We start from the raw sequence: 27,890 nt of genomic DNA on the forward strand, positions 1-27,890 counted from the left end.
CTAATTATCAAGGAAGGAGGAGCCCTGATTAGGAACCACTGAAAAGGAGGAGCCTGGCTTGAATTAACTGCTACCTGGCCCAGCAGAGCAAGGAGCTATAGGCAGGGCAGATGTCCTGACGTCACATACACATCCTGCTTTTTCAAGATGGAAACAGACTGAGACAACATCTCAGATATATCCCACATGGTCACCTAACACATAGCACATACATATGCATTTTATTTGCTTGAAATTGCTGAAAGGACATAGCAACAATAGTTCAGCATCCAGCATGTCCTGGGCTGGTTCACCAAACTGTGAAGGAGTCCACGAGAAATACTGTTTCTGTAAGTCCCAAATAATCCAAGTGTTTACAGCTTGCATTAGAACGTATTTCTCAAACAGTGCTCTTTGCTTTCAGCACAGCACAAACAGCATTTGAATCAGCTGTTAATGATCTGAAGTACTTTGTAGGTTAAAACCAACATTCAGCAGAGACCGCTAAACCAGTAGTGTGTGTTTCTCATATCTCAGGGATTACAGCCACTACTGGAATTCCTTTTCTTAAAAATAAAAAAGAATTAAAACCACATTGAAGTTTTATTTTCTTTTTATTTGGTCAGAATTTATGCAGAATTTTGAGTATACAAAATGACAGAAAATAAAGTTGTAGCTCTTTACCAGGCCACTTTTATTTTTGAAAAGCTCACTTATGTTTCAGTAAAAGTGGCATGACTTCCTATGGTGCTGTCCTGGATGGGCTGCCCAAGTGTGGCCCACAGCAGCTTCGGGGAGAGGCTGAGTTTGGGAGGAATCTGATTTGATACAGATTGTTAGCAGCTCTCATGTGCAACAAAAGACATTTCAAAAAATGTCATGCAAGCACAATTTTTTTCATTGAAACACTGAAAATTTTGGTGACAGAATGGTCAGGAGGCTGTTCCGTCTGGGCTTTCCTGACTTGCTTGTCCCAACATCTCCAATTATCTGTTACGGTGTTGCTATTTCTCCTAGTAACATTTACCCAGCTTCCCAGTCCCTGGCACAAAGCTCCCAGCCCTTCCCAGGCACTCACCCTTTGGGCTGGCTCTCAAATTCTTCTGCCCACTGCTCCTGGGCATCCTCTGTAGAAAGGTCCACATCCCGAGTTGTGGCAAAATTGAACTCACTGCCTTCTGTCCCATGGAAATAGATGGAGTTTCCATCTGATTGGCAGCTGTGCTGTAGACAAAAGGAGCACAGAGTAGGGGATGTTACAGTGGTTGGCAAGGGCAGCTATCCTGCTCACACACCGCCTGAGCTCAGAGCAAGCTGCAAATTAAAAAATGACTCACCAATGTCTCAAATGAAATACAGACAACGAATGGACCATCACCTTTCCTCTTTCTTGGCCTACCACAATGTGATTGTTTCCCAACCTCATATCTACTTCCCTACAAATGCACTTCAAACCATTGTGAAATTGTGTTTGCTTAGAAAAGATATGTACCAAACCTTTGTGTGTTTATTTCTATTTTAAAGCCAAGCTATTATGTCTGCCTTGGACCAGTAATCACAGCTGTGTGTACAAATAACCTTAATATCACTATTGATATGGATATTTTGTTGGTTGAAGAGTTTCATGCTGTGAAACATGTCAGATCTTCATGCTTGAATTTTTTCAAGCAGAGGTATTTGAAGGTAAAATTGCTCTGCAATGCCATATAGCAAACTTCAGGGCTGACATGTATGAGTGAAAAGACTGTTTGCTGTAATTTTATGCAAATAGCACAGCAAATAGCTATGTAGGCAAATAGCTCTTGTAACATGTTGATCACAGGGTGCTGAGTCTGCCCACGTGAACATGTCTGCTTTTCATATTGCATTTCTGCATAGATGACTTCAGCAGCATGAAACGAAGCCCCACATCTGCTCAAACTGCCCTGACCACCACAGCACTCCGTATAGAGCCTTTGAATAGGTCATATTGCATGTAGACTACAAAATGGCATGTAGGTTACAGTATGGATTGTCTTCTTTTGCCAGTACTACTCTCACCCTCATGTCTATCTGATAAATTGGTAAGTCTCTGGAATTTGCATGGCTGAAAGGGGTACTAAAGAAGCTCTACCTGTCCTTAACACAGACAGCTTGGTATTATACTGAATTGTTCATATTAAAACAAATTCTGACAGAAGTGATCATTATCTCAAACACTTCTTTAGAAAATCTGGTCACATTAGAATTATGAGCTGAAATAAGAAATGACTAATTAGACTAATTCTCCTTTCTTGCCACAGTTCAATATCTGAAAAAGAAATACAATAATGCCAAATTGCTTTGACCTTTTCAGCACCATCTATACAGTCTGCTCTTGTCTCTGAACTCCTTCAGAAGTCACCAAGGGAAAGTGTGATGATCACCTCATCTGTGTTTAAAAAGGTCATGGCAGTGCCACATAAGTTAATAATTAAATTTTCGGTAAAAAAGGAATGCAGCAAGAAGCAAAAAACTGCCCAGTACACCTTTATCTATGTGATTTTAAGAGAAAAGTACAAAATGCTGCATTATGTCTATTCCTCTTTTCACTTATCATTGCAAAAAACATAACTGAAATTCGTCTGTTGATAATTTTTAAATGCTTGCTTGTAACTTAGCAATTAAACTTATACTTAGGAATGAAATGTGAATTCTTCTAGAGGTGTCTACTCTTTATTAGAAAAAAAAAAGTTATGTACTTCAAATCTGATCTGAATGTAAAGACTTTCTGGCCTTCATCTGCATGACAACAGCTCTGCACTTAATAGCTCTGACAAAATATCACTTGAAGACACCCACTATCCAAGCGTAAGGACCGTTTCAAGTGATAAACAAATCCATCCTAAAGCATTTGTCTTCTACATGAAAGTCAAAACAATAGCAAGATGCTGCAGTGCTGAGAAATTATCAGAAATTACATAGATTTTGTCACAATTATACTTACTCTATGGTTATAAAAATATTTTATAACTAGAAAAAAATAGTGAAACAGTTTTATATTTTATCTCCGTTTGAAAAACAGTGTGTACCGTGCAGTTACTTGTAACTAAGAAATGGCTTTTGTTCACTATTTTGCATTAATGCTCATAGGTATTGCTAATATCAGAATTCTAAAAATAATTTTGCTCCTTGGTTTTCAGAATACTCTGTTTGCTGAACAGGAATGAAATAGCCTTCATCTGTCAATTAATCTACCACAGAACCCCTATTATCTTCAAGCAGCCAAGTGAATACAAGAGAAATAAATATTTGGGCTAAAACTTCTGATAATTCAAATTTATAAGTAACCTTTCATCTCTTAATAAACAAATAGACCCTATGGAACTAGCAACGTACAATTGCAATGTACAATTGCACAAAAGCTTTGGAAAATCCTTTGTAGGCTGTACTTATTTCTCAGCTACTCATTTATATGTAAGTGTATACTTGATATTGGGACATGTCGTTAGTAATCTTTTGCTGATTAAAGCCACCTATTAAAATACACAAAACAGATATAGGTCTGTTATCATTTCACTTGGTATGTCCTTCTGCTGTCTAACAGTATTTACCAAAGTGTCTGGTAGTTTCCACTTAGTTTGTCAACATAAATCAATGGGCAGCTTGGCAAAAGGGCAAATATGTAATTATGTATAGTTGTGTACAATCAGCATTTTATGAATGCTCAAAAGGATACAGAAGCATCACTTATTTCATTAGTTCTATAAAATTACCTTTATGCTTTGTAAAAAGCTACACAAAATCAATGAATATGTATTTTTATGCTGATTTTATGTGTTAATTAACCACGTAACATATGGCTCAAATCAACCTCTGACCAAGTTAGCTTTGAACCTCACGTGAAACAGCTCTGCAGAGGAAAAGTTCAAACTGGAATTTAACTGCTTTTGTTATTCTACACGACAACAAAAACAGTCATAGAAGCTCATTATCTTTAAAGGAGGTAAGAAAGACGCTCAGAATACATGCAAAGCTTCTATCAAAGTTCTGAGAGAAGGCCATTGTTTTCTTTTTGCTCAGTACCACCATTTGGAACCTTAAGGGCATGCCGATGGGAGAGAAGCACCCACCTGCACGAGCTGTACCTGCATCCTCTCCCAGCTGCCAGCCACATCTCCCTGTCTTTATAATCATCACCCTCCGGGTCACCCTTAGCTCCCTGCTTCCATATTTTCCTTTTCATTTTCCAAGCAGTTTCTGTCTGTTGCTGCTTTTACTGCTCTTTTTCACCCAACGGGCTGCAGGGGGGGCAAACAACATCAAAATCTTCCAGAGGCAAAGGAAGCTCCAAAAGAGTTGATTCCTTGTTGGCATCACTCCCAACTACCTCGTCAGTCCTGTTCAGCATCCAAGAGGCTGCTGATTGCTGGATTATTTTGTGGTTTTGCAATAGAGTTTGAACAGATCAGAGTCTGAACTGAAACCATGAGACTCATTTTCTCTTGGGTTCAACCCACGGTTTGAATCCAAGACTTTAGTAATGAAGAACTCAAGTACTGTGCTTTTTCCTGAATTAATGACTTTACACTTCCAGTGGTAATCTGTTCAGTTTTGAAGGACTAAATTTCACAGGTTTCTCTTTTTTTTTTTAATTTAAAAAAAAAGGTGATTAAAAAAAAAGATTTTTTATCTGAAATCAACATGTACTCTTTTTTGAAACTAATGCAATTAAGTTCTTTCCTAAATTGGAGATACTCCAGATCTCTCTTACGCAGACGTAGCGTTCTCTCTTATGAATATCAGATGCAATTTGCTCTCTGTTTTATTTTTATTTACATGTAAATGATTTTAAAGATCTGAACAAATTAAGTTATTTAGTAAAATATGGTAACTAAAAAGGCAAAATGGCAGCAACTTGTAGGAAATCTCTCTTCTTGTTACCATGGAAGCATCAGCAGAAGGTCCAGTACTACAGCAGAGTTCAATTTTGTATTTAATGAGGGATTATAAGCATAAGGAATATTTAACGTGTCCTTGCACAAATTACAACACTGAAAGGTTAACTAATTTGTGAGGAAAAATTAATTTAGAGAAAAAATCCTTTGACAAATCTGATAACCTTCATTAAACAAAGCTTTCTCCCAAATCACCTACAAAACAGAGCATATGATCCTTGAGACTCTTCAGCGTTGACACTTCACAAGAGTAGCTGTTTCCTATTGTTTGCAACAGGAGTGGGACTGTACGCCTGCCATAAGTACACTGGTGTACTCCTAAACAAACAACACTCACTGCTGCCAAATGGAAAGAAGCCAAGAACTGTTCAGGGACTGTGGTCATCCCAAGGGAAAAAAAATCAGTCTAATTTAGTCTGGCACTACCAGTACTATTATTCACTAGCTGCAATTGTTAAACTATTACTTATCATGAATAGAGCAAAATGAAAATTGTCCGGATACATTCCCATAGCTCAGCGTGCTTGTATTTGCTTTCAATCTAATATTCACTCTGAATTTTCCATTTCTAAAGTTTGTCTGCTGTATAGCTACAGTATTACTGCTTTTCACCTACTGTGGAGGCACTGTGATATCTTACCTTCATCTACCTCCACCACCTCTTGGCTCACTTTTCCCTGACTGCTGCTATCTGCCCCTTCATTTGCAGGTGAGATGACCAAACTTGTATTCCTTTGCCCATTCTGCCCATTCTACCTGGAAAATTCCTCACCTGATGATGTCCTTCAGGCATCTCCTTAGCACTTTCCTCAACAAAACTTAACACTGATCACACTGAAAAATACACTGCTTACCAGCATGGGCACTGTTCCCTCTTGCATGCTTCCTTTCATTCCCTCATCTTCCCAGCCTCAGCTGATCTCTTGCTTTACAAATGGATGGTGGTTTTTCTGGGACACACTTTCATTTTGTTTTGTGTCTAGTATACCCACTGCTCAGGGCTCCTCGTTGCTACAATGGTACAAAAATTACTTTTGTTTTTGGTGATGAAATTGCTGATTTATTTATTCCCTTCTAGTTTAACAGATCTCATTCTGAAATTCTACTAAAGATAAATTGATGTATCAAGTCAATTCCTTATATTGCAGCAGTTTTATAATACAGTACCAGACTGTACCCCATGAAAAAGCAGTGTGCAGCAGCTATGCCTTAAACAAGCCAAACACTTAGTTGGTGAATGGCTTTCACTATTAGCTTGACTAGCAAATATTAGATCAGATAGAGAAAGCATTCCTCTAAAATGAAATAATTAAATTACCTATACGTATTTCCAGTCTGTGAATACAGTTCTTAGCCAATTTCTATGCCATTTCTTAGCCATTTCTATGAGAAGCAGCAAGTCGGATTATTCTGGTGAACCTCTTACTGTATAGTATGAAGGTATTAGCTTGTAATTGGAAGATACAGACTATAGCAGACAGTGGTGCATGGTTTCAATACCAATCTTTTGTCAAAAGTCTGCATCTGATTCATCCTCTTTCTCCTACTCTATACTCTTTAAATTCTACATCTTGTATCTCCAGCTTTCACCTTTTCCCTGTAGTTGCCTTTAGGAGAGCCTGCTAATCACCTGAGACGCAGAAGGGTTTTAATTAGGACAAAGCAAAAGCAGGGAAACTGGATTTGGTGAAGCAGATGCCTTCCAAAACTTATGTTTTCATAAATAAAAACAGACTAATTTACAGTAGCATCTAAGTATTTTCTGGGACCTAAGTAAGATCTGAGGTCCTACATCCTGCTGACATGCCTGAAGAATGTCCATATAAAGAACTGCATGAGAGCACTGCATTAGGAGACATCTGCTCTACTCTGTGCGACCTGTTGGATGGGAGGGACTTCTGGAGGTCTGCACTTCCCTCTGCCATGTGATGGAGCACAAGCTAGTTCTGCAAGCAGATCAGTCTATGCTGCAGTCACAGTTGAGGATGCAGACCTAAATACTGTTAGAAAATGTAAAGGCAAAGATTGGGAATGTAAAAAGAAGCTCTGAAGTTCGTCAAAATCAGTTTCTGTACCAAGTCAAGTATTCAAGTGAAATTTTTGAATCAATAAATACCTCTTGGCTCTGCAGTACAGAACTTCTTGGAGAGCAGAAACAGAGGGCAACAAAATGATAGATCTGTGCCATTTAGAAAAACAGGAAATCAACAGGAAACATCCGTATGAAATTCTTTGGTGTAATAGGTTTTTGGCTGAGATGTTGCATATCATCTTCCCAAGGTTCATCCGCATTCTCATGAAAATGCTTTTCACCTCTGTGCCTTCAAAGTATTTACAGTCATCTTTACCATCATTTAATTAGGCTTTTATCAGAGGCAAACACTGATGCACCTCTTCATATTATCTCTCCTGGGCCTAATGGCCCCGATGATTCTTCCGGACAGCTGTAGCCCCACAATTTATTTTCTGGCAGTTTTTTGCATTGGAATGATTGTGTTGGGCATTTGGACAGTGCCAGCTTGTGAAGGGCTGGTGGCAGATGGAAAGAAATCTGCCCAGTATGCCTTCACCTCTGCATGAGCAGAGAGCCATCAATTTCCCCCATTAAGGAGTTGTCACACAGCCCACTCAGCTGGAGGAGCACCTCTGATAGCCAGGCTGGTTGGCACATGCTATCCAAATACAAAACATGCTTTAAAAGGAAACAAAAATATAGTTTGTCAGCAAATTGAAAATGCATGGCTTTGACCGCAGCCAATTTTTTAATGACTGTAATATTTTAAGTGATTATTTTTGCCACTTCATATTGCTCCTCAGAGAGGAGGGGTTTTTTTAATTAAAATCTAGGCAATGCAAACAGATGAAATGTGAGAAGCAGAGGAACAAGAAATAAAATGAAGGAAATTAATTAAAACAGCATTTTCAATGGAGCCATAAATTAGATATTGTGTCTTTCTGGGAAAGGGTATTGTAGGTTTTCCAAGTTTTTAGATTTTGAAAAGATGGCAAATAGAAGGATAGATGCAGTCTGGATAAAATTGTTCCCTGTAGGAAGTTTCTTAGCAAGTGAAGGTACAATGACAAAATTAAAATTCTAAATTCTGTAGATTTGGCTACTAGGGCTTCTGGTCTGAAGTCCATTATTCAACCAAAGGAAAAACCATAGTGAGATTAGAATATTATTTCCCATGAAATAAATGGTTTTTTTTTTCTGCTTCCTGTACAAGCAGGCCAGGTGCAAGGAAGGTTATAGTGCACCTTCCCTTTGCAAAAAAAACAATGGGATGAAACTTGTTCTGTGATGTAGTAACGGTCTACAATGTGTGGTTTTACAAATCATTTCCAATTACAGACTCATATCCAAAGGCTGGTGCTCAAAACACCTTGCTTATTTTGACTGACTGGTATAATTTGTATCACTGTTGGCTTTCTGGGACCTTTCATGATGTTTGTATAACATCGGTTACTCTGGTGATGACTGATTTTCTTAATGAGTTATTTAACTTGCACACACTGAACTATTCCTCTATAGTTGATACTTACATACTTCCTCTATAGTTGATACAACTGTTGATGCTTCCAGTACTCTGCAGTGAGCATGATACAACCTCGCCTGTTCTTCTGATAGTAATGATGTATCAATGGCAGTGTAAAATGTGAACAAGAAAGAATCAGCCAAAGCTGTTTCTATTCTTTGGCATCTAATGGGTCAATCTCCATTTCTTTTAATAATGTCCATATCACAATGACCTGTGAAGAGCAAATTTTTTCTTTCTAGGAGGCAGGAAACACCCCTGGTGTTTTGATGCTAGCTCAGTGCTAAATCTGGCTCCCTGCCACGCTATACCACACTTCTGAGCCACAGGGAACTGGCATGCAAAAAACTGCCTGCTCAGCATTGCTGCCCACAGCTCTGCTCAGCAGACCCAAACAACACAACACAACCGTCAAACCAAGTTCCAAGGAACTCCAAGCCATTGAATCTGAGTTATTACTATTTTAATTAAAACAGTGATTATTAAAAAGAAACAAACAAAAAAGCAAACAAAAAAAAAATACCAACAAAACAAGAGCAATTCCATGCATGGTCTAAGTCCAGTCCTACTGATGTTAAGATGTCTCCTTATGTAGTGATCACATTCTCACTAAAGGGAGTCAGTGGACAGGTTTTCTGCACCCTACTCTGCTGTATTCACCTCTCCTCCCTTCTCCACCCACCTGCAGAGAAGCAGGAAAGGCTCAGAGCTGAGGTGCAGCTGGAAGCCAGCTCGTCTCTTCCCAGGAAGATGTGGCAGGTAAGTGGCTCCTGTGAGGCAAAGCAGCTGGCTAGAAGGCTGGGTTTGGCCCACAAACCAAAACGTGCCTTGCTATATCTTACTCAAAAAGAAGAGTCTTGTCAGAAACAACTAGATTCATGTACCTTTGCCCAGTATAGAGGTACAGCAATTTCCATTTGTCATTTTCACACTGGCATAGCTAGACAATCACCCTTCTTTCTGCAGACAAATACTCTCCATCTGCTTCAGACAATAAGTTCCTCAAGAACAAGATAAATCAAAAGAGGAAAAAACAGTTCATTTCAGTACAAGCAATTAAAACCAACAAAAATATATAGAAATATTAAGATACTTGTTTTGAAAAAAGACCATCCAGTGCCATTCCTATTAATTAACAGAGTATTCAGAAGTTTGGAAATCTGCTCTGGAACTGGAGGTTTGGAATAGCTTAATCAACATTTCTTTTTGCCAAACTCCTAGGCCTGCCCATATGTCTCCTGTGCTCAGTCACCCTCAGCAACACATGTTCAGGAAGGACTCACAGGTCTAGGATGTTCATAGCCCTGGTGTGCTCAGGGTATGGTGAAAGGTCACAAAGTTTTATGGACACATTTTCAGAGTATTTTCTGAAAGTGAATGTTGAGTTCTGCTACTCTTTTCTTTATAAGCTTCCTCTTCTGCTAAGTTCTGTCGTGTTTCTGAGAAACTGAAATGAGTTGTAATGACCTGCTGCTTAACTATCACAAGTAGGCATGACTGCATGGTATCAATATATTGAAAAGTGAGGCAACATAGCTAAAACAGGATCATGCTGACTTGGGTGCCTTGGAGACAAAACACACTTGGAATCCACTTGAGGATCATTTAAAAAAGAAAAAGAAAAAAAAAACAAGAAAAAAAAAAAGATGAGTTTACAAACCTCAGCACATCTTTTATAACAGAAGCTGACGTTATGAGGATTCTGGCACTGGGATGTTTTCAGGATTTATTGGAAATGTCCGTGATGGTGAACCACACATCTCAGATACTACTGTCTGGGCTGAAATCAACTTGAACTATAAGACTACTGAAGATGGCTCCCATCTCAGCTTTAGCTTTTGAGCTTGCACATTCAAACTTAGACCAAAACAATCAGAGAAAACAAGAAAACCTGGCAGAAGGTAACCTCAAAAGACAACAGTAATTTATGGTCAAATCTACAAAATATACGAAGCATCCAGTGAAAGATGAGATTGCTCTCTGCTCTTTAGAAGTAAAGATCCAAGAAGCAATACTGAAGGAAGGTTTCATCTCTCCTCCTGATTAGCTGTGGGGTGTTGGGGCCCACAGACCTTTAACAGCGCCCAGAGCACAGCAGTGCTTTGTGTGTTTAGCAGACTTGGCCACCAGTGTCATACACTAGCCATGCTTACTTGCAACACCATGCTCACACTCAGAGCTGTCACTGCAGATATTGAAATGCAGTCAGGAATTTATCCTGTTCAACACCCTTCCTTACAGTCCAACACAGATAAATACATTCCAGTGGATCCAATTAATCTCCTAAGGGGCGTTTGGCCTTGCTAACAGCATTTTTTTTTTTGTCTTTTGCTGTCTTCTTTGGAACTGAAACACACAAATTTGGTGGCTTATCTCTCAGCTTGCCTCCTATCTCAATAGCCAGCTCCAGCTGCGTCTGCAACCAGCCATGTGCTTTCAAACAAGCAACAGCCATTCCTGAGCGCAGCAAGAAACAAAACAAAACAAAAATTCTGACAAGCTTCAAAAGATTAGAGAAGGAAGAGGAACCACTTCTTACTGGACATAGGCAAGTTCCCACAAGTGCTCATCGAGGAGATGAGCCTGATTCCACCAAAGTGGAGTGAGCATATCAGTGCTTAACTACACTGTCCTCTCCAGGGACTGAATCCACCAGAGAACCTAAATCAGGACCTACATAGTAGCCTTCATGATATCACATTTCTTCATTTCAATGCCTTTTTATTTTGTCTGAGCAACTATGAATTAGAGTACTTTTACCAGCAGAGATCATAGAATTATACAGTTTGCTATTAATTTTATTAGACCTCAAGTCTACCAAAGAAAAATTCCTGCAGAAAAGAATATACTTTATTTGTAGCTTGATAAGCATCCAACATGAGCTTGTATGTGAGCAGCAACAACATTTATTGTAAACTACAGCAAACTTTATCTAAATGCCTATCCTTATGAATAAAGTGCTTAACAAAAATCCACTAAGGCAATAAAATGGAACACAATGAGAACTGTCTGAAAAGATTTGGGATGGTTGAAGGGACTGATGAGGTGGGCAGTTTTAACATGCTGGGGTTGTGACAGCAACCAAATTAGTCCAAGGACCATTCTCAGGCCTTGACAACAAATGACACAGCAGAGTTTGCATCCTGCTGGGTAAACTTTTTCCTCCCTGCAGAGTGGAGTCATTCCTTCTGCTTACTGGAAACAGATCTCGGCCCATCCATGCCTGTGTATTCCTTGAAGATAACATCTGGGAGACAGCACAAGCCAAAACCAAGCATGGGAGTGTTATACCAGCTAAGGTGCGAAAGATCCCTTGCTTGCTTCATTCACTGTCCTGACTCTCCAAGCAGAAGTCTGCACTGTCTGAACAATGCCTACTGGAATAGTCCAAAAGTAAAATGTCAATCACTCTCTGTGCTGAGAGGTGGTGAGCAAGTGAGGATAAATGTAGAAAATAAACCCAGTTTAAAAAAAAGAAAGAAAGAAAGAAAGAAAAAGATTATTTTTTTCTTGTTTCTTTATGTTTTTCTGAAAAATTTCCTTGGTTTAATGACATTACTTTATAGCACAACTTTGGAAAGGAGCTTATGCCCCACAGTTTTGTATGCATCAGTTAAAACCGAGTCAGACAAAAAATAACATCCAGAAATGTGACTATTTGTTAGCACTGTCAGGGAAACTTGCAAGGAAAAGCATCAAAAGAAGTCAAGAAAGACAATTTGTGTGAAATACTAATTTACAGAGGACAGGAATTGAAACGTGTATGGCATAAACAGTCCTGAATGTTAGAGAAAGATCTCATTAGCTTGGAATGGAGTTCAGCATAGCAGAATGTTGTAGGAATAGAAACACATTTAGAAAACACATTCCAGTTTTCCCTAGAACAGAAGACAGCCTTGGAGGAATGGCAGGTTTGTGAATCCTTGCTTTTATCTCACACAAGGTTGGAGTTTCAAAGATATTTCTGTCCAGGAGAACTACCTAATCTCAATGTTCAAGCCCCTCATCTTTCAAGTGACCACACTTGAGTACTGACACCAAATTGGTTTTTAATTAAACAACCAAACCAATCCAAACTAAGAGATATTTACTTGATGAAGTATAGATGCTGTTTGTGCATGTTTTAGAAGCAGCAAGTGATGTTGGGCTTTGCCATTTTGAAAGATGTGACTGTGCCTATGGCATATTAATCATTGCTTTGTTCTCATACCTTCTCACTTGTGGACTGGATTTTGAAATCCATAGGTAAGATGGACATCAGAACAAACATGAAAAGATCATAGAAAATCATTAAATAATCAGTACATTATTTGATCTAAAATCTCATGAAAAAAAGTTGTCATTGTAGTTCAAATGGTCTTTAAAAAATTGATACGCTGGTACTATGAGTAAACTAGTGAGATTATTTCTAAGAAGATTAACCTTAGGCCAGATTCTGTGGGAAAAGGCTGAAGCCACAGTCAAAATTATTCTGCCCTGAGAACATGACACCTGTTTCCTGTGTGACTGCCAAAACAACTATCAGCTTCATAAATGAACTCTGACAACAAAGCTGCCCTTTTTTGTGAATGAAAAATAGGATGAAAACTGAATGTCATCAACTGTTCAATTTCTGTTTGCTTGGAAACATAAAAAGCAAGGATACAACTGGTTTTAGGATATAGAAGAACTCCACATTTGGAGCAACTGTATGCACAGAGATCTTGCAAGTCTCCTTAGGGCTTTTCCAAAGGTAGTGTGACCTTGCTAAATCCCATTTATCAGATCAGGGTCTCAACGCAACAGAGACTTTTAAGAAGCTCTCACTACCTGAATGTGTGCTGCAGCAGAGGTGATATTCACAGAAAAAGAGGAAAGCAGAGCTTTTTATGATGGCTTGTGACAAAGAGTGCTGAATAACATCAAGTAGTGGTACTGAACAACACAGATAAATTACCAGGTAGATTTCAAAATACCTGACTTGAATTTGTTTCAAAAATATTGTTCTGTTTTCCTAAAAGGAAGCCATTTCCCATTTTCTGTTGCATGATCTTTGACATGGCAGTAGTTACAAACTGTCACCTGCTTTTGGTAATGGCAGAAAAGTTGCATTGTTTTAGGAAGCCCCAGTGGGACAGGAAATAGGTAAAAACAGAGTAACAACCCAATTCTGCAAACAGATGGAGGGGCCTGACTGTCCTTAAGTTTTAGATCATAATCATATAATATTCTGAGTTGGAATAAATAATAATACACATAAATAATAATAATGAAATTAAACCATTACAAATATTTATTTATTTATTTCAAACTAACCTTCACTGTGGCTCCAGGAAAGAAAAGCCAGTTGCCAGTATCCACAGGATCAAGATTATCTTCTAACACAACTTTTCTGTGAGCAGCATTGATGATCAGGATGTTGTCCAATGCCCAACAGGCTTCATACACTTCTCCAGCATGAAGATAATCCTGTTTCCACTGAAAATGGACATTCTCCCCTTTAGCATCCTCAGGAAGGTACAAGATGTGTATGATCGTGCTGACGTTGGAAGGAGCACTGAAAAACAGTGATATGGAATTAGACCAAACATAAGCCATAACCAGGAATGCTTTTCACTCATTTAACATGTTTACTAAGTGTGATACAGCTATGCTTATATCACTCATATGATGGTAAATCTTATAAAGAGATTAGAAAATATCTGCCCTGAGGCAGAGTCCCACTGTCCTCAGTAGTGTATGTACAGATCAAACAAAGGCAGCTCCACTGCAGAGACCTTGCAGGCTGGGGCTGTGAGGAACAGATCAATGAGATGTTGGGAGAGCAGAAGCAGCATGGCAGAATTCATTCCTGATGCTGGTCACACTTCCAAGGTGACTGGCTAGTGTCTGGTATTTTGCAGGTATGGCAAAAAGGAAATGATAAGGAAGTCACAGTTCATGTGCCACATCTCCCCAAGCCTTTGGGACCATTCACTCCCTGCACCCACCTTGCCCAAGAGACATCCTTCCCTGCCTGTGCTGAAACCACACCAACATGGCACACTCAGCACAGCACCATGGCACTGTCCCTGCACAGCGCACTGACCATCAGCATCTCTGTTCCACCCTGCCCCATTTCTCTGCTCCCTGGAGCTGCCTGCAGTGGAGAGAAAGCTGCTGAAGCACATTCACATAACCACTATAACTCATAGGAACCACAGGAGAGATGAGCATCCTTTCATAATTCATCCTCCTCTCTACTTTGCACGACATTGCTCTATTGACCTATTTTCAGCTGCAAGCTCCAGCTGTCAGAGTTAAAGCAACAGCATTCAAACAACACAGGCATTAACTTCACAAATTTGGGGTTTCAAAGGCTTGTGTTTGGTCCATTACAGTAGAGTGGTGGAATCATTTGAATTGGAAGAGACACTTAAAGGCCATCTATTTCAACTCCCCTGCAATGATCAGGGGATCTACAACTAGATCAGGGTGCTCAGAATCCCCTCTAACCTGACCTTGAATGTCTCCAGGGAGAGGGCATCCACCACAGGGCTACCTGTTCAATACTTTACTACTCTTATGGTAAAAAACTTCTTCTTTATACCCAGTTGAAATCTCCTCTTTTTTAGTTTGAAGCCATTTTCCCTTGTCTTATCACAGACCCTGCTAAAGAGTCTGTCCCCTTCTTTCTCATACCTTCCATTAGATGTGGAAAGACAGCTCTCAGGTCTTTCTCCCTAGAGTCTTTTCTCCAGGCTGAAGAGCCCCATAAGAAAAGATTATAAGATTTTCATTTGTAATCCTTGGTGCTTTCATGTAAATCAGTTTATTAAAAAACAAGGCATAATTCAACATATCTTGTTAGGAGCCAAACGTTCACATCAAACTATATGATATTTTTATGGATCATTTTATCCTACCAAAGTAGAAACTTGCAACAATACACATTATTGTTACTGCTGAGATTAAAAATGATGCTGAAATGCAAAAGCCATTGAGGTGTTAGTTTGGAATGAAGTAATCACAAGGAGAGCACAACACCTGTATCCCAGTGTTTGGTGCATAATGCAGACTGATGTGTCTGTGGCTATGAAAATAACTTTATTTTTTGCTTTAATCAACTCATGGTTTGTTCTTAAGGATGTCACTGCATTCACTAACCTTTGATGTAAAAACAGTCTGATGATTTAACAGTCAATCCGCTCTTGACATAAAACATTGTGTTACCCACCCCAGCATTCACCTCCTCACTTCAGCAAGTTTTGGCGTGGCCATTAGTGAGAGCCAGAAACACAAGCCTACAGCACAGACTGAGCCTTTTGGTTACTGGAGCTGCATTTTAACTCTGAAGTCATTATCTTCCTGACCTCCCACACAGGAGGTAGATGGAACTGTGATTTGCCAAAAGCAGTGGCAGTTCTGCAATTAGTATTAGTGGCCATAATTTCATTCCTCAGCTTTTAATATGCCTAAACAAGTGAGAACTTAAAAGTTAGCAATCAAAAAAGTTATAAAAGATTGAAGCTTAATCAACACCTGCTCATCCAGAAAGCATGAAAGTGATTAAAAAGCTGTAACAAACCTAATTCTCTCCAGCTGAGTCCAATCTGCAGAGCTGTTCTTGCTGTAGGACACTGTGATGCTGGGATCTGAGTAACTAAAGCGGCACGAACCTGATCCTAGGAAAGGTGATGAAATCATAAGAGTTATGATACATTTAAACCATAAATGACCCTCCAATTACAATCACTACTGTCTATGCATTTTTCACAACATCAGTTCTCTGCATTTTAAAGTGCTTTGGTTGATGATGTAATTCCCTGGAATCTGTTGCTTCAGGTAAACACAAAATAATGCATGCTTTATGAGTCAGAAATAAAGTGGGAATGATAAATCACAGCCGTGCTGTGTAATCTTTGCAGATTTCCCAAGGGAAGCAAAATAAATTGCTTAACACTCCCCCACTGCAGGAAAAAAACCAAAACCAAACCAAACCAACCAACTAAACAAACAAACAAACAAAACAACAACAACAACAAAAAAACAACCCACCGCCATATAATATTAAAGCAAATCCTTGTTGTTAGAATTTAATCCACATAGCAGTATTTATAGGGAAAATAGTAAAAGACTGATTTTTGTACTGGTACATAGGAAAACAAATAGAAATAAAAATATAGTAAATGATAGGAAGATCAGAATTACTTGAGCCACAGGCAAATGTTCTCCAGGAATTTGAAAGAACAAAGATATTACAAAATTAGTTATTTTAAGGATGCCCAAAGAGAATTAAATTAAGATATCATCCCATAGACTCACTAGAGCCTATAATTAATGATAAACATTTGATGCTGATCTGGGAATCTCAGAACACTTTACAAAAATGAACTAATTAAGCCCTATGGCACCCCTGCAAGGTAGGGTAATATATTTACTTTTGATTTATAAAAGGGTGCCTCTGGGTGCTGTCATGAATGATAAACTTAACAATTAATAAAGGGGACAGTCAAGATAATAAAATCTGGGATTGAACAATGCAACCTACCAAACTGATAAACAACCTGGGTGATAATTAAATACACTAAAAATACTATTTTTTCCCCTCAAATATGAAGTAATTCTCTCTCAGGAAATTCAACAACCAATGAAACAGATAAATCCTAAGCTGTGCTTCAGAGATCAACATGTCTACTTCAGAGACAAGTTGAAATATGAAACTCAAAGGTGGCCAGGCAGCAGATAGCAGCTACCTTCCACATTAAAAGAAGCTGCTCTCAATTAAACAGCACCTCTGATCACATCATTTTGCTGCTGGGTGTGTAACACAGCTTTGCTCACAGTAGGGGTATGAATTATGAGTGGTACATGTGGTGTGTTATGCTTGTGTGTGCTGTAGGTATATTTGGTCACAATGAAAATCGTGCATATGCATGTACATAAATACAAATATATATTATAGAAAAGGTACTATATTAAATAATATAAATTATATAAAATATAAATGCACATAAATAAAGAACACATATATATGTGTTTAAATACACAAATGAGGAAAATGCTGGAGATAAAATTTTGCGACTTGGGGTACATTACTGCTGTAATAAAAGAAATGGCCCGATTAAAAAGATGCCAACCACCTGCATGAGGGAACAGTCTGCACATTTGAGTGGGAATGTCACACGCTGCTTGCAGCCCCAGCGCCCCGAGGCAGCTCCCATCACAGCTCTCAGCTCGCAATGCTGCACATCTGGTTTTCCACTCTGTGGCACACATCCCGTACAGAGGGAAAAATAACCCAAAGATGGGATTACATCTCATCTCCATAATTTTGGCTAATACATCAACTAGCACTCTGGAAATGACCGATGCAGTTAACTTCTTGTATCTTTTACCACTGTTATATTGCAAACGTAGCAGCAGATACTTCCGATCCACTCACTACAGCTGTGTGGGGCACATTCAGCTGCTCTGATACGTATTCTGCTGTAACAAGGCACAGAATAATTAATCCTGCAAAGGCAGCAGGACTCTGAATTACCAAACATATCCCCAAAATGACTACAAAGCAACTCTTTGGGTATAATTTACTGACAAGGCACTTTATTTCTATCATATTAAAACAAAATGATGTCAGGAAAAGCCTTTACATTTCATTTTTGCCCATCTGCTGAGATGGTCTACTCCACTGAGTGGCATCTGCTGTCAGTTTCTACTTCTGTGGCTTTTAGGAGTTCCAGGCTCTCATCACACTCATCAAAACCAATGAACTTCAGCTGGTTTAACCACTTTGGCTGGCAGGAGGCTGTGAGGCAAAGCTGCAACATACTGACTTTTCTCTCATAGAAAAATGACAGGAACACAAACAGGAAAAATAACTAGCAATATAGACTTAATAATATGCCATATCTGTTATTGTTACAACCAGCTCTTGGTACAGCACTCTTCAAGAAAGCCAAATCAAAATGTCCTGCCAAAAAATGGAGATGGACATATTTGCTGATAATACCATCCGTATGACATTACGAAGAATGTTATATCTTAAATTTGGACACTCTCAGACTGTGAAAAGAAGACTTCTTGCTTTTAAGAAAAAAACACCATTGAAAAGCTGCAAGGCAGATGTGGTGTTTCCCGCATGTTGCTGTGAAGTGAGGAGCAGACACAGAAGGCAAAGAGGAATGACCAGAGCAGGATTCTATTGCTATTTTAATAATCAGTCTGGTTGTACTAAAAGTAAATTAGTTTGGAATGTGATCAATGTAAGGTCATTGTAGGTAGTAGTTACTACCATGATGAAATACATGCTTTCAGCAATTTTTTTTTAATGTATATTCTTTCCTCAAAATCATAAGAAAGAATGTAAAATATTTATTATTTAAGCGTCTAATTCTGTAAAACTTTGACAATAGAAAAACAGAAATGAACACATCTGAAAAATTGTCAGCTACATTTAGGCTTTATTCTTTGTCCTTAAAACAGTCTTTTTAAAATAGATAGGAACCACAAGGATCTAGTGCTTGTTTCTTTTAGAAAACCAGTATTAATCCAGCTTGCATTAACAGCTTCTCCCCAAGGAAAGGGAGAAAGATGAAATACAACCGTTCTCCAGAACTGGATTTATTGAGATGTCACTGAAAAACAATGTCATTTCATGTAATTTTCAGTATGTCATTATTTAAAATATTACTTTCAAAATTATTATTAATGTTATCCCTATTGCTCCATTTCACTGTAATATGAGTAATTCTAAAACAGAAATATTAAAAATATATATTTTTTAAATCTGCAGTTTGAATGTTTGCTTCTCTCTTGACCAACAAAGCAATCGTGAGCAAACAGGTGATTAAAATGCAAGTAGTTACGTAGCAGAAAGTGAAGGCAAATTTGCCCAGGAAAGGGGAGGCATAATTTACCCCACTTCTAGAGATGCTAACAGATGCTGCCCCAGCTCTGAGCACAGCCACCCTTGCAGTATGTAACACTGTAAATCTTCACAACCTTTCATCTTCCAAATAAAAAGTTGTACAAAATGACTTCAGACCTTATGAATGAGCCTAGACTATAGTCATTTTAAACTAAGAATGCTCAGGTTTTGAATTAATCATGAAAACAGGTAAGAAAACATGCAGAATGATTACCATAAAGAAGCTTATATTAGTAAACTACTGCATGAAAGCAAGATGCTGCCTCTTTCTTAAAGCAAGTAGATCACAGTAAATCCAATGCTCTGTTGTGTTTATTGCCTAAATCAAACTAAATCCAGTTAGATTTAGCTAGTCAGCTAGTTAGCTAAATCTGTCTAAGACTTACAGTCATACTTTCAATATTAAGGTATATGCATGTGCAGATTATTTTTAATTTCCATATTCATAGGATTGTGTGTGAGGAACTAAGTATTTTCTTCTTTTTGCAATGATTTTACTCCTTTTCATAGGCTTCTAGCTGAAATTTGCAGATTTTTAAAACTTCTGAAAAATGCTGAGGTAGAGACAACCTTCATGGATATCATTTTGGATGATACATTTTAAACTCTGACAATTTTTGACTTAGTGGAAACTATAAGCAGTAAAACAGCTTCTGTTATAAGCCCCAACTATTTCCATACATTGCATGATCTGAAACATTAATTTATTTTGCCTACACTTTATATGCTTTTGCCCTAAGGGTAATAAAATAAAATTTACTTAAAGTTGAATCTAGACACCAACGCTGATAGGAGATGATTTTGACTGGCATAGTGTAATAAAGCTGAGCAGCTCCTGCCTGCTGCTTCATTAGTTCTACCTAAACCAAAACTGTGCTTCCCAATTGCTTTCCTACATGTTCTGGAGGATTCATAACATGTAGCCTTGACTTGACTTGTAGCTAGGACTTGACTAGCACTGACCACTTATAGCATGCCCACCTGAGGTGGAGACGGCTTCTTTTCCTGGAACTCTCACTAAGTTCATTTTCAATGCTTTCAATGCCATTATTAGTTAATATTTTATGCACCTTATTTTTTAAAATATCATGGAGGTAAAGTACTAAGAATATTTAAGGAGGAATGTTATGAAGGCACTTCATGACAGGTATTTGCAACCAGGTACTAGCATATTTGTATCCAGGCTGACAATGGCAGGCAAAATTAATTCAAGACTCACTACAGATTTGCCTTTGACTGTGTCAGATCTGCATAAATCCGAGTCATGTGGCTGTTGGTCTCTAAGATTTGTTAACAACACTGTTTAGAAGCTGGTGTTTTGCTGAGATAAAACTGGGTGCCATCTGCAAGGGAAGCAATATTTTGCCTCTTTATAGACTGTGACGTCCTCTGCCTCTTGACAACCTCTTGATAGTTCCTGCAAGTGCTTCAGTGGATAAGCAGATGAGATATCTAATGCTGGCTTTAAGAAGAATGAGTCTAATGTGCAATTGTGCAAGAAAAACTCACATGAAAATTTGTAGAAGGGTTTGATTATGTCCTAACTGTAGTCTGAATGGGAGCTCAAAAGAATCCTGTTTATCTAAAACCAGAAGGTTGCTTTTATTCATTTTGTTAATGTGTTGAATAATGATTAGTGTTTGCTAAGGATTATGATTTGCTGATATCGCTTGAATTAAGCCAGACAGAACAGGATAATATAGTGGTCGAATTTGGCTGGCTTGCTAATAGTCTTTTTCCAAATTAATGAACCATACAGTCTGGTACAATGAGCACTCAATGGAAACTGTGGTGGCTTTTTTTTTTAAGGTATATGTGTATGTTGGCCTCTAATCAAGAGCCAGATGATTTCAACCATGTTAAAAAAAATGAATATTTTGTGCTGATTATACTGGAAACTCTGATACAAAAACGTGCAACTCACTGTTCATGTCACAGCGCCTCTGAAAACTTTCTCAAGAGGAGGTCACAAGAATATTTTTATTTTTCCTTGAAACCACAATTTTGAACTTAGTTTCAAGTGCAATTTTTAATTATGGTGCATTTCTGATCTTTAGTGTCTTTGATTATAGAATCAAGTTTACAAATAAATCTTTTAATGGTAAAAAAATCTTAAAATTAAAAATTGCAAAAACAACTGGGTTATATGTTTTAATTTTAGTCTACTTCTTACTTTAAAATAACTAAATACTGTTATGGCTGACTACTTGTTTCTCTCTTACAAGAAGATTTTGGCTCTCTGTGTTTTGGCAGACAATCCAGAATAAACAACTGAACAGAGGAAACAATGACGTTATTGGTGTTTGCCCTTGGTAAAAATCAGAGCTACTCTAACTTCTGTGAAAATTATGCATCTTGAGATGCAATGTCTCAACTGTTCTTTTCAGCAGAATTCAGAGAACAGCTAACTTTATTCCACTGATAGCTTTGGGCTATTGTCTAAATTAAATGAACGTGCTTTTAGCCTCCATCATAAAATCACATAAGACTGAAAGAACAATTAGTAGATTGGAAGAGAAATGAATAAATATGTTTAAAATTAGTAAATACATTCTCAATTAGTAAATGCATTAATCAGAAGGACTTTGGAACTGAACTCCTAAAGATTAAATAAAGGTCAAAGCCCCACTGGATGGGGCCATTATCAGGCTGCACCCACTGAAAAGGCGGCCTTGCTCAGTGCAGGGAACCTCCCACTGCCTCTTTCCTCCCACGTTCTGCCAGGGTTATCAATAACAGTGAATGTACTTTTCGTGAAATAATCCAGCTATTAAGAATGAAAAGTCTGAGGAAATACTTCTCCGCCTCAATTTCCTCTTGGTCTATTTATGTTCAGAGATACGATGTGCTTCCTGTGCTCACAAAAATTTGTTCTCCTCTAATGAACTAGATAGACCACAGTTCATATTGCTTTTTGTGATGAGAACATTACAAGAAAAATAAGCTAAGCAGAAAGCTGTATTTCCTTTCTACCAATTTCCAGTTTATTCTGATGTTCTACAATCTAGTATAACTTTCTGAGATACAGCCAGCAGGTATATGCTTGGGTAATGTGTCTGTTGTCAAACAAATAATTAAATGATGCTTCTAAATTTAACCACGTTCTTAAATGCACTAATATTGTTTAGATTTCCTTGCTGAAGGCAAAGTGAGTAAACCTGTTAAGATTTGGATGTAATGGACACCCATTAATTACAGCTACTGAAACAATAATGTCATTAAATCCGCAGAAAGACTCTTACCATGGTCCTTGTGTCTGACCAAGTAGTAACCACTTTGGTAAGTAAGCATTTTTTACTCATATTCCCTTATGGCATTTTTCAATATTAGTGCCATTAAATGCTTAATGTCAGATTATGGAGAGGTCCCCTAAAAAGGTGACCTTTCAATGAAGGAGGGCAAAATTTAAATTATACCATTTCAATCTTAAAGTAGTTATTAACTGGTAAATTAATATGTGTTGATAAGAAGAGACATTGCTTAACTCTGATGAACAGTCTGAGCAAAGGTCAGTTATTGTAACTTTAACACCACGAGGATCTGAAAATACCATAGGAGGGTATATAGCATTCTGTTGAGATCCCACAGTAGTTCAGAAGGGCTGTACCAAACGCACACAGTGGTCCCAGAACTGCTGTGTGAAAAGTGGCAACTTGAATATAAAGACTTGGAAATATTTTTCTTTCCTGCATTAATGAAATTCCCTTTCACCAGGAAAATTTGGGAAATATTTCTTTCTGAAGCCAAGTCTGTAGTTAAGGTGTTGTTCATTTCTGAAAGCCTGGAAAACAGATTGCCCATTGTTAACTTTATATGTAGGAGGGTTATAACCGGTTGGGCGAAAGCTTTTTTTTTTCTTTTTTCTGCAGTGCCTGATGGGTTTTCTACATTTTTATTCACTTTTGCTTTCAGTGATGCCCCTGCTCCCTTTGCCACCAAAAAAGACCCAGGGGCATTTTGCTGAGCAGGGGGCTTCCATTCCCCTCCCCCCCAGGAAATGCAGATGCTTTCTTTTGGACTTAATTCAAAAATGGACAATTTTAATCATACAACACTGTTATACTAATACAATGCTACGAGCAGGATTAAGATGAAAGTCAGCCTGTAATCCGGCATTTATTATTTTCAGCAACCAATTCAGTAATGGCCCACATTTGACCATGTGGGGCTGGCTCTGGCACTTGCCCTGGGTCAGAGCCGAGGACCCAGCTCCCTTATCTGTGCTGCTTTTCACTGCACAATAAATCTGTAGTGCTCAAAGTTTAATTCATAGCAGTGGCAGAGAAACCGTGGTACAGAAGTAATAAAAACAATATTTCATTGTAACCTTGAAGTGGCCAAAACAATACAAATCATTTCACCACGAGGCCATTAAAATGTCTTTCCAATATGGCATTAACTTTAAGCCCTTTTTTTGACCTAGGCATTATCAAGGCAGCCTTTCTTGTGTAACTCAGCAAAATCAATAAACACTACCTCACATCTCCTCCCATGCTATGTGAAGTGTGCTAGAGGATGTTACTTATCTGTCTTCCACTTTCACATTAGAGGTAATTTATAACCAGTGTATCTACACAAAGGACTTCTCTGCCAGAAGGTGAAAGCTACTGGGTTTCATGTCAGGTAACAGAAAATGAAAAATTGAGAAGCAAATAAAAAATCTTAATGTTCTTTTATCAAGTGGAAGATAGGAAATGAAGCAAGCAGAAGAAAGACTATGGCAAATTACATTGATTTTTGCATTTAATTATATCAAATTTCCAAGCTTTTTCCAAATGGCTATGAAATAAATAAGGATAAAACAACCTAGGTGTTGAGATGTAATATGTTATTACTGTTCAGAAAGGAATGGATCTGAATGTAGCAACAACTGAGCTTCATTTTATAATTTTGATTTCTTACAGAATTGGTATTTCAAATTACCCAGATTAAAAGCTGTTTTTATGCACTATTTAAACTGAGCTCAGGCAGAGTTTTTACACATTTTTATTAGTCAGTTACCTGGTATGAAATCCTTCAAAAAGTACATGCTAGCCCAGGAGTGCCCTTTGTTTGCTTAACAAAGACAATCTCTCTGTCCTGTGGCCACCATCTCCCTTCCTCCATTGTGTGCCTCAGGAATTCTCCTTCGCTGTTTGTACCACAGTCAACATGGCCTTACAAATGCACTAAGCACACAAATCTGGAAGGTGTCAGAGAAGGAGAAACTGGGTGCTGAGGGAAGTCATCCATACAGGTGACTAAAATGAAGGTGGCGGCTCAACATGTCCAAAACATGTGCCCCACAAATCGTGTGTTCACTGAAGTAGTGAGAGATTTTAAAGATCAAATACTCCTCCATGTAGTCTTCAGGAGGGGCTTATTTTTCACTTTAGTATTTCTCTAGAGACACACGAGTGAATTTTCATTGCAATTCTGAAAATAAATTCCTATGTATGTCTGGTTCAGCTGAGGTACAGTGCTACCTCATAAAATGGCTATTACAGCATTTGTCAGTCATTGGATAGTTTTTACTGATTGTAAACTAAGCAAAACGTGAAAATTAAGATAAAGTAGTCAGCAATTGTTTCTCCCAGCCAAAGCTGTGGCATATTCAACAAAACATGTTTGGATGTGTGAATTTCTATTAGGTCATCTGAATCCAAGCAGAAGATAAATAGATGATATAAAAGCAGTACTGTCACTGAAACAGCTGCCACTAGAAATGAACTAAAACATAATAAAAATATCAATGACAAGTCTTTGGATTGTTGCATGGAGGCAAATGAGTTCATCATTGTACACACTACTAAGCCAAGCAGTATAGGGATGTTTCAGCACTGGTGAGGCCCCACCTCGACTTCTGTGTTCAGTTCTGGGTGCCTCAATACAGAAAGGAAACTGAGGTGCTGGAGCAGGTCCACAGAATGGCAACAAGGCTTGTGAAGGGCTTGGAGAATGTGCCCTACACGAAGAGACTGAAGGAACTGGGGCTGTTTAGTCTGAGGAAGAGAAGGCTGAGGGGAGACCTTATTGCTCTCTTCCAATACCTGAAAAGTGCTTACAGCAAGAGCAGGGTTGGTCTCTTCTCATTGGTGACAGGTGACAGGACGAGGGGAAATGGCCTCAAGTTGCGCCAGGGGAGATTTAGGTTGGGTCTCAGGAAGAACTTCTTTACAGAAAGGGTTATTGAGCACTGGAACAGGCTCCCTAGGGAGGTGTTGAGTCACCATTCCTGGATGTGTTTAAAAACCATATGGATGTGGTGCTCAGGGGCATGGTATAGTGGTGGGTTGTTAGGGGAGTATGGTTAGGTTTAGGTGGGACTTGAAGATCTTTAAGGTCTTTTCCAACCTGAGCAAGTCTATAATTCTATGATTCTGGAGGGAAGGAGAAGGAATTGCCTTCCTGCAGATGTCCTGCAAAGCCCTGCAGACACTAATCCAGGTAAGCACATAGCAAAACTATTTTCTCCATGGACATACCTGGGGGTCAGTGAGTCAGTTGCGCTACTTATGTCCATAGGCTATTCTTGTAAAGTAATTTGTATCCATTATGATCTTCTTTTTGCTGAAGTATAAAAGCGTGGCAGTCATTACTAATCTAAAAGGCACAGTCATCAATTCTGTTTTAAAAACTACTGCTATGATTACTATTACTATTGTAGTTTGAATATGTATCAGAGCAAAAAAGAAGTATTTCCCTTATCTACAGAATCAATCACTTGTAGTTTAATTCTCTAGGATTCAGACTGGTAACAAACTGCCACTTCAAAAATGAAGAAACTTGAGCCTGAAGAAAAATGCATTATTTCAGTGAAGGTGTTGAAAACAATCTGTGCTTTGTCTTCAGCAAACATCAGTGAGGTCCTTGGTACATAGATTTACAGAGTAAATCAACTCTGGTGGTTCAAAAACAGTAATAGATGCTGCTGTGTTAATGATTCACTAACCTGCTGTCTGAGGCAAGGCAGGGCATGACATGAAAACCCTTTTGGAACCGTTATGTCAAAGATCTGCACCCAAATCAATGACCCTTACTCATACACTAATCAAAAGCAGTCAATAGCATATTTTAAATTGTTTTCTCTATTGCGTTTGTGAAAGACTGTGAAATGAGCAAGCATTATATAATAGACTGTAAATATCCTAGACCACATAGAAGTTCTTGATATGTGCATTACACAGGGACCTTTCCTCTTAAAAAGAAATGATGCTATAAATATAAAAGTCAACACAGGCTCAACACACAATTACTCTTCAGTTAAGTAGTGTTCATAGTCTGATGGATTTGTAAAGCTCAGGACTTTTAAAGGAAGACAGTGGTGACTGCTCTGCCAGGAAATAAAATTGAAAGAGTGAAATACCTTTCACTTTTGAGCATGTTTGGAGAAATGATTAAATGTTAAACGATTAAATGAGAAATGTTGGAGAAATGTGATTAAATGATGAGTTTGTCAATGAAATATTTATGCACGTAAAAGCAGAAAGTGTAACATTTTATTTTCATTTAGTAAATAATAAAAAATAGCGTGTATCACAGAATTGTTGGGTTTGGTTGGAAGAGACCTCTGGAGAGCATCTAGACCAACCCCTGCTAAAGCAGATTCCCTACAGAGTAGATTGTAGAAGAAAGTGTCCAGGAGGATTTTGAATATCCCCAGAGAAGGAGACCCCACAACCTCTCTGGGCAGCCTGTTCCAATGGAACTTCCTGTTTCTACAGAGAACTATTAAGATATTAAAAGAGATTAACAACTTGTATATATTGCTAGAAAATAGAGGGGGAACAGTTAATAACATGCTTTAGTAATGACTGAGGATCTTTGGATAATACCATAAAAGTTGGAAAGAATTTTAAGATATGATCCTTCCTCACAGTTTGCATTTATTTAGTCAAAGGCACTGTCAAATTCAGCCTGCTTGTAGAGGAGTGTTTAAGAGTTTTCATGAACAAATCTGAAGAAAGAGTACTTTCCTTATCAAGTTATTCCTATTTTCCAATATTTTTTCAGTAGTCAAAAATGACCCATCGATAGTAGAGCGTGAAGAAGCAGCTATGGAACAAATTTTTTTCAAGGAAATTGAACATTCTCCACAAACAGTTTTCACGTTGAGACACACATGGCTACAAGGAGCACCTGCATGGGAGGACATGCTAAGTGTTGGTGCTCATTAGCTTCAGCTTGGTGTTTGACACATGCACTGCGGAAGAAGGAGGACTGCAAATAGTCTGACAATGCTGAATGCCCATGCAGGGTTTGCACCGCTCACATGCATCACAGACGTGGGAGCATATGCTTGAAGAAGATGCCCAAGGAACAGTGCCACTTGCGCACCTGACACCTTGGCATTGCTCCCTTAAAGCCTTTTCCCTTCACAGAATTCCATGTGTAACTCTTCCCACCTCTACCTCAGTTATTAATATTTCATTACTGTCTGAACCACATGGGCCTACATGAATGACAGCTTATGTTCATCCCTGGAGCAATCTAAGGGGAAAACCTAAGCTTTGGAGGGAATATTCCAGCTAACAACTGAGGCTAACATCAGTGTAATATCCTGCAATCCCAAGTTGTTGAACATACCTGGCC

The 27,890-nt window shown here is 38.4% G+C and overlaps 1 protein-coding gene across 1 annotated transcript in view; it reads right to left on the reverse strand.

The window, feature by feature from the left end:
- Positions 1–27,890, reverse strand: part of RELN (reelin) — a 270,856-nt gene that overhangs the window by 106,788 nt on the left and 136,178 nt on the right. Inside the window, exons 9-11 of the mRNA XM_042872293.1 lie at positions 15,978–16,074; positions 13,727–13,967; positions 1,058–1,203 (exon numbers count right to left, since the gene is read on the reverse strand). Of these exons, the coding sequence (XP_042728227.1) occupies positions 1,058–1,203; positions 13,727–13,967; positions 15,978–16,074 (484 nt within the window). The remainder of the gene's footprint in view (positions 1–1,057; positions 1,204–13,726; positions 13,968–15,977; positions 16,075–27,890) is intronic.

This window comes from Lagopus leucura, unplaced genomic scaffold, assembly GCF_019238085.1.
Source record: "Lagopus leucura isolate 7727_CA_CO unplaced genomic scaffold, USGS_WTPT01 Super-Scaffold_100008, whole genome shotgun sequence".
Classification (NCBI taxonomy): domain Eukaryota; kingdom Metazoa; phylum Chordata; class Aves; order Galliformes; family Phasianidae; genus Lagopus; species Lagopus leucura.